Genomic DNA, 8,793 nt, shown 5'->3' with positions numbered 1-8,793 from the left:
TTATATTAATTTTTGAAGCATGGTTACTTAGACTTTAATTTCGGTTTATAAACTATCGTAAAATAAATTAAAATTGGCATGTAAACGAAGCGTGTAATTCGCAATTATGGATCAAAGGTAATTAATAGTTATAAGAAATTTAAATATAGTTTGTTGAGAAGTTAACAGATAAAAATAAGAAATTTTCCACTTCGTACCGTGATTTTCTGTTAGAAAAAATGTGATATTTGATGCTGATAAAACGCTTTTTTTATCGCTCTGATTATCTGTTTTTTCTTAATACAGGATTTTTTCCCTTATATTTTTGAAAATATCCAGAAACAAATTCACTTAATTAATTTTTCTAAGTGTTTTTATAATCTCTACACACTTATCAAATGACAAAACATTTTAAATAATAATATAAGAATTAATATTTCATTCCTGTGATTATATATATATATATATATAATTTACAAGAAAATAAGCTTGAAAAATATAAAAACCTAAAAAAAATTAATTAATTAAAATTTATATATTTATAAGATTAATTTTATAATTTAAAAATAAAAGGAAATTTAATTTTTTTTTCTACTAAAATCATCAAAATTTAATTTAGAAAGATACTTTAGAAAAATCCAGAAAGAAAATCAACTAAAAAAAAATTATTGTTGTTATTATTTAGAGAAATTTATAACTTTTTCCCTCTCTTAAAAGTTTTTCCTCCTCACTTCAAATTGTTTTGAGAATAGAAAAAAATTGAGAAATAAAATATTCTGAAGAAGCTTTACATTTAGAAATTTATAAAATTACATCTCTAATCCACAAAATAATTCTCCAATATAATCATAAAGTTAATTATTAAATCAACTTTAAAAACAGGGGAAAATTGAAAAAATAAATAAATAAATAAATAAAATTAAGAATTAAGTAAAATAAATAATTTATAATTTAATACAAATAAAATGTATTAAAGATATCATTTATAAATTAAATCAGATAATGGAAACATGGAGGCAATATTCTTCAAAAAAAAAAAAAAAAAAAAAAAAAATTACTTTCAACATAAAAAATTGCAATTGAAATTTTTTAAATCATTTTTTTTATTATTATTATTTTACATTTGTTTTAATAAAATATAAGAAGATATATGACAACTGTTAAATAGGGAATTAAGTTTGTTGGGGAAAAATAGGGAATAAAATAGGGAATTAAATTTATTAATCCTCACTAAACTTAATTCACCACTAATATTGTTTATATTATATTAATATAAATAAAATAAATATAAGATATATAAAAATATTTTTATATATTATATAATGATTATTTATAATTTTAAATGATTAAGGTTGCTTTGTAGTTATTTAGGTTTTCAATTCGATTTAAAAAAACAAAAAAAGAAATTAATATTGTTAGTTATTTGAGTGTGACTGATCTCAGGAAACCATAAAATGTTATTTTTTTATATATAAGTATTTTTTATTTTTGTTTTTTAAGTCGATGAACTAATGTTTGTTCGTACTGAAAAATTCGTACCTGTCAGTATTTATGTCTTTACGACCTCGGGAATCGCTTCATCGCTTTCTTTCTGCCTCATAACCCGCAAATTATTATTACTTTAATCGAGTTTTTCTTTTTACAGTTATACAGTATATCTTTTTAAAAAATATAATTATATTTACTTCGACATCAAAAATAATTATTTTTTTTTTATTAAAACACATCTCTGCACTTTTGATAATGATAGCCTTAAAATAAACTCTGATCTTTATTGATAATAAAATTTGATGAAATAATTAACGTATCTTATATGATTATTTATATTTAAAAATTATCGGGTTTAATTAATATCTTATGAACAAAGAATTGCTCTATAAAAAGAACTTAAAAAAAATAAATAAATAAAATAAACATTAATTTTGAATGTAAGGGCTCCTCTAGTAGAAAAATTATTAACTTTTGTGTTTAAAGGGAAAATCGTGTAAAAGTTTAGGTATATTTATTTTTACTTTTAAATTTTTTATTTTTATTTTTTTGTTAAATTAATGTTAATATTATTTCTTATTATTGTTTTATAAACGATAATAATTTATATATTTATTTTTTCAATTTATAGATACTTTTCTGTAAAATTTCCCTAACAAAGTTTTAAAATAAAAAAAAAAATTTGTTCACTTTTCGTGAAAAATCCCTAAAAGGTAAAAATTTTTCAGTAAATTTTCCCTAAATAAATCTACCGAATTTTCAGTTTTATAAACAAAATTACATTATCGATAAAATCTAATCTCGTTTAATGATTTACATATTTTTCGAATTAAATATTTATTATTCATTTTTGAAAGAAATTTTAAATAAAGTAAATTAACTATTAAATATTAAATTTATTTTTAGAAAAATATCCCTAAAGAAATTAAAACGACGTTACTCCGATTGGTAGAAATGTTCCACGTGAACCGTGACGTAATAAATGGCTGGCGGACATTGCAGACATACAGTATTATAGATTGTTTTTTATGAGAAAAGTTGCTTTTAAATCACATATGTAATTTATAATATCGAATTATTAAGAATATGGAACAAATGGAAGTTTGATAAGTTAGATGAATGTTTGGAGTGGTTATTTACATCTACAAGACGATTTGAACTTACAGTTTTAAGCCTAAACGGAAGAGGTCGAAAAACTGATAAAATACACACACTTGTATAAAAAAACACATAAAAACAAAATAGGGAAAAAATGGACGAAAGGCAGAAAAGGAATATTTGGTTAACATGATAGGATTTACACGAAAAGTACTGTCTTTAGAGAAGATTTTAGTGATCATCTGAAGACCATTTGTGTTGGTTGACAGTTGTTGGAAATGACTGAGTACCAATGGTAAGTTTTAATATCATTTATTTAAAAATTCAAACACTATCAAGCATTGTATTGTATTTTAACACTTATAAAACACACTAAAGAGCTTGAAAACACTACACAAACACAGTTAAGTAGGTGTATTATGTGTTGAAAACACCACACAGACACACTTATGTGTAGGAGTGTTGTGTGTTGAACACATTTGAATATAATTTGCACATTAATAAATCATATTTGATGAAAAGGATCTGTTCAAATATAAATTGTTAAAAATTGAAGTTTTAGATGTATTATTTCCTCTTTTTTTTTCTGTCCTTGTCCTACTACATTATAAAGTAGGCCAACTTATTTCTGTAGACATGGGAAAAATTGCAAATGATAAAACAATGATCTTGTTTAATATGTGTAGTTCTTGGTGATAAATTTTGTTTGTTTGAATGGTGGTTGTTTGGCTAAACATTACGGTTAGATCGAGTTAAAAGAAATAGATTAAAGGTTGCTTATCCGGATTGTTTAATTTATTTATGTGGATAGAATTTAAATGTATGTAAATGATAAAGAATTCATTATAATGTAGTACTATTATTCTAATTGAAATTATCATTGGTTTGGTTGTATATAAACATAATTATTTGTTTACATTTTATAAAATATTAGGTTTAATAAACAGTATTATCATTTATCACTGATTATCCAGGATTTACTGATTATGTTATAGTAATAGAAACAATAAAGTTGCAATATTTCAAGTATTTCATATTGAAAAAGTTTCAAGTTTTAATTTAGAAATTTTGAATGCTTATTAAATCTGATAAAAATTAAATTAATTATAGTGAGATTTTTACTTTTTTTTTAATATTTGTTTTATCACAAGAAAATAGTTATTTATTTGATAAAGCTAGAAATCAGATTTTTAAGTTTGACTTGACTAATACTGTAGAATTAAATATTTTACTTTGAAAGACAAGTAATCAAAAACCAAAGCCTAGATTAAATCTAAACTTCCATAAAATATTTTAGTAATAGTTTGTATTTAAAACATATTGATATTAATCAATAGTTGTAACCTTGTATTTAATTCCTCAATTTTTTTTTTTTTTGTTTTATTACTGTTACCAAAGTTAAATATTGTTTTCATTCATTCAGTATTGTTTTAAACAAAGATTATTCTTTCTCAAAACTGATGCCCATCTTAAAGCAGATGTTTACTTGTGTTTGATTTCTACAATAATATACAATGTATAGAGTTTATAAATACAAAATTATATTTTATATATGCGCTATATTTTTCGTGTCAAATCCGCAAAGATATATTCAGTTCCGTTTGTCTATTCAGGATGGACAATAATGCATCTGAAATTACTCTTTTAGTATTGCTTGAAATTATTATAATAATTTCATTTCCTCTGTGAAAGTTTAGATGTAAATAGAAATGTTCCAGGAAGCAATGAAGTGAAGTTAACAAAATAAGGTTTAAATAAAATTTCTTGGAAATTATATGGCCTACTAAATCTATAATGTTCTAAAATTTGTGAAATTTTATTTAAAAAATAATAATGTAACTAACAGCTGAAAATTTCCATGAGATATTGTTAAGTTGCTAGGGAGAATATACTAGACAGGAAGTTCTTTTTCCCTTCTTATTTAAATAAAAGAGCATTTCTCCTAGGATAGATTAGCCCTGAACCTTCAGTTATTGATCCTTTATCATAAAGACTTTAAAGTTGCTGGTATACATTACTTATATGACTTAATAGAGAAATTAGGTTATATTAATAATACATTTAATGTTATCAAAGTTTATATGCTTACTGTAAGATGTTATATTATTTTTTGTGGAATTCTTATTTATTCAAATTATTATCGTTATTTTATATCATTCTATCCATTTTACATAATTAAGCTTATATCTTAATATAATCAGATATTTCTGACGGTTGTTATTTTAGTTATTCAGTTGTGAATGATAGAATCACTATATTAATTATATCAAGATTGAAAATATTTTCCAACCATATACTTTTGAAAACAAAGTTACTTCAGTGAGATTTGAATTAAAATTATTTTTAAAAAGGTCTATGACTAATTTTTAAAAAATCATTTGAAGAATTGAATAACCAACTAAACTCCATTTTAACAGAAACTTATATGCTATGCCATGAATATAATTTTAATTAGAATTAATTAAAAATAATTGTTGTAATGAGAAATTGTTTACATCTATGTTATATTTAATGATTATGTAACAAAGTAGTACAAAGATCAGAGAGACCATAATTACATACATTTTTCCTTAATGAAAATTGAATATCTTAATTATTTTGTGCCAATTATATTAAATAAAACCATTAGAAAATGATACGTGGAATTTCAGATATTTTCAGATTTCTAATGTTATTACACAAAGCAATTATTACTGTAAGAAACAAACGCATACATATATCATTTGTTAAAAAATATTATGTTATGGAATGTTTTGTAATAGAAAAAAATTTTTATAGAAATATCTTTTCAAAAAAATATCTGCAATCTATCAATATGCGAATTTCCACATTACAAATTCAAGTTTCATAATAAAAAAATTAATGCAAACTTTATCATTTATTATGGCATGATTTCGTACGTGTGTATACGTATATAGCATTTTAATCATCCTTTAGTCCTTTATTTAAACATGCCATTCTAATTATTTTTATATATTTACATAAAATATTGGCTATAATGATTTGAATTATATTTATTGTTTAAATTAAAACTCTAAAAATACAGCTTGTTTATTTTCTTGTTCCTGTTTAAATATAGTCTTAATTCAAAATAAAAATATTAATTTCTGAAGCAAGTGATTTTTGCCTATTTAACTAAAGAGTCTATATTATTATAACTTTCAAATCATTCCTCCATTTAAAAACATTAATGAAAAACTACAGAATTGTTTTGAATAATCTTACTACTAAAGAACATATAGTTATCTAAGTATAAAATTTTAATTTGCAGCGTTAACATTTATCATATTAATTGGTACATTTTCACTCAAGAAATAAATTACATGTTTGTTTATTTAAACATAAATGTTTTTAATAATCTCTGTCTTTACTGGAGAGTTTAATTACATAACTGTTACATTGTTGCATTAAAATGGAAAGTTTACAAAATACTTTATCTTTAAACTGCACAGAAATAATTAAAATTTGCAGTCTTATTTAAAAATTAATAATTGTTTAAGCAAATTAACAGAGATTGTGAATTTCAATAATTTGTGCAGTTTAAAGGTAAAGTATTTTCTAAATTTTCCACTGTAATATAATATTCTAAACTTTAACAATTATATATTGTAGTTTGTTTGAAATGGTTTTTAATGGAATTAAAAATTGACCAAATAATTCAGACAGACAATCATTTTTTCTAGAATGGAAAATATATAGTCAATTGAAATATAAACCTTGGCAACATACAGAAAATGCTATTTTATAACTTGTAAAATTAACAGAATGGAAACGACAAATCTTTTATGCCAAAGTAAGCATATTTAACAGTGTCAGAATGATATAAAGATATCAATCCAAAGGAAAGAAATCAAATCTCAGAAGGAAAGAAAAAAATGTACTTTTATTTCAAGTGGGATTGATCCCAAGATGGTTGTAAATATTTTTGGGGAATATATTGCAATAGCATAGATTAGCCACAGTATCTAGTGCTTGATTGAAGAACTTTGGTTTGATTTGCACCTAGGATAAATTTGGGTTTACCCCCCCCCTTCCTGTTTGAACTCTATAAACATTTTTTGGGGGTGAAAATGTTATTTATGCACTAAAATTTTTATTTCATTTGTTATTATTTTAATAACTTCAGTTTATATATATTTTTATTAAAATGATTTATTTTTTGTTTTTAATTTACTCAATTGTTATATTTTCAGGAAACAGTCCAACATAAAACTCTTTGTATTTTGTCCCTTTCCAACTAATGAAAACACAACTTTGTGGAGAGTGGAAAGGGATAAGATATGAAGAATGTTCTTCTAAATCTTTGAATTTCAATAATTTTTATTAAATTTTGATAGTAAATTAAGCATTAATAAAAGACTTGAGCAATAATATATGGATAAATCCACATGTTATTGCTGTTTCTCAAGTGTTTATCCAGTTATCAATTGTTTAATATCATCATTATTTTCTCATATATACATAGCAATTTTTTCCTTTATATAATACAGAGATTATTTATTCTGATAAGTATGCTATTTACTTCTGCTTATTTTCTATTATTGACTTTATTTTTTTTCTGGTGGTTATTTTCCATATTTTATTGTTGGTAATATTTTATATGTATGATTTATTTTTAAAAATTAGACATAAAAAAGAACTTCAGTAAAGAGCTATAGAAGATAAGTAAATCAGATAAGATGGTGGGTAGATAGAAATTTTTAAAAGATTCAGATGAAGATAATTTTGGTGAAGAAAGTATTTTTAAGAATAAGAATTCTATAGCACTAAATGAAAATTGAATTTAACAAAAAAAATAAAAAGCTAATTTTGCTTAATGTCAAGATTTTTATTTTTATTAATATTACTGCAATACTTTCCTAAAGTATATTATTATTACAAATATATTCTGAAGAATATTATTATTAATAAAAATATATACATCAGAATATCTTTGTAGTTTGTTTCCAACAAAAATGTTTCTTGGCAGATTTTCTATTGGTATTTTCTATTATATATATATATAATAGAAAATACCAATTACAGCTTTAAAATCATTTTAAAAAAATCTGCCAAGAAACGTTTTTGTTGGAAACAAACTACAGTATATATATTTATATATACTGTATTTACTTGCATATAAGACGAGGTTTTTATTCATTTTTCACTGCTTCAAAAACTTAGGTTGTTCTATACACACGAACGAAGGGTTCTTTGCATTTTTGCAATAAATTTTGTGAACCATGTATTGACATTTTTTACCATATTCTCACTCTCTGATGTTTAAAAAAAGTATTTTATCTGGGTTGTTTGAATCCTTCTTGTGTATTGTCAGCAGTAAAGAAGAATAGAAATAGGAAAAGCAAAGCTTTTGAATTGAATTCTACAAATCATACAGAAGCCCGATATAAGTTTTAATCCATTCCTACATGAAAACAGATGATTATTCGGAAATCAGAATTTGGAGAAACTCATAAATGTAATCGACGGAGAGTTGATTCGACTGTTAAGAATTGGCAAAAAAGGTTCTCAATTGTTTAGCTTCACATGAACAAATTATGTTGTTGATTTTCAAGATTTTTCTTTAAAGTTTAAAAGTAATTTTTGCAGGACAATGTGTGCATTTACGTGCATTTGATATTTTAGTTGTAATTAAATGAAATAAAATTAGAATTGTATTAATAAATGTATATATTAATAAAGATCAAAATAAAGAAAATTTATTTTCTTTATTTTGATCTTTAAAGTCACACCTCGTCCTATATGCGAGATTGTCTTATAAGCGAGTAAATATATAACTTAAAATTTATTTAGTAAAAGATGATGAAAAATATATTTAAATGTAAGATATAAATACAGTTCATTATGTAGAATTTGTTAAACTGTTCTCCCTGTAAACAGTAGTTGTCAAGTAATTCTCTTCTCCTGTAATTAATAGCAGTGTTACACACTATTTTTTGAATTGTACAATTACTTCAGAGTTTCTTATCTTTTGGCAATCTAACATATCTAAGCATTTAAAACATTCTATGATTTAGCTACTTTTGTCTAAAGAGGATTCTGTGAAATAATTTAAACTTTTTAATAGAAGTTTATAGTTTTTTAGTATTGTGAATAAGTATTTAAAATATATTAGTGAAAATAGTGTTTTAATGATTATATGGGATAAAATTTTGAATTTTTAAACAGAATGTTAAATACATAGCCAAACAATCACCTTAAATACTTGGAGAATTCACACTCAACAAC

The 8,793-nt window shown here is 22.9% G+C and overlaps 1 protein-coding gene across 1 annotated transcript in view; it reads left to right on the top strand.

Moving 5' to 3' along the window:
- The first annotated feature begins 2,414 nt into the window (after window positions 1-2,414).
- SppL (signal peptide peptidase-like protein) overlaps window positions 2,415-8,793 on the top strand; it is a 46,436-nt gene continuing 40,057 nt past the window's right edge. The window contains exon 1 of the mRNA XM_067277243.1: window positions 2,415-2,860. Within this exon, the coding sequence (XP_067133344.1) occupies window positions 2,844-2,860 (17 nt within the window). The 5' untranslated portion in view covers window positions 2,415-2,843. The remainder of the gene's footprint in view (window positions 2,861-8,793) is intronic.

Source organism: Centruroides vittatus, unplaced genomic scaffold, assembly GCF_030686945.1.
Source record: "Centruroides vittatus isolate TY-2023 unplaced genomic scaffold, ASM3068694v2 contig_738, whole genome shotgun sequence".
NCBI lineage: Eukaryota > Metazoa > Arthropoda > Arachnida > Scorpiones > Buthidae > Centruroides > Centruroides vittatus.
This window is presented reverse-complemented; position numbering and strand designations above follow the sequence as displayed.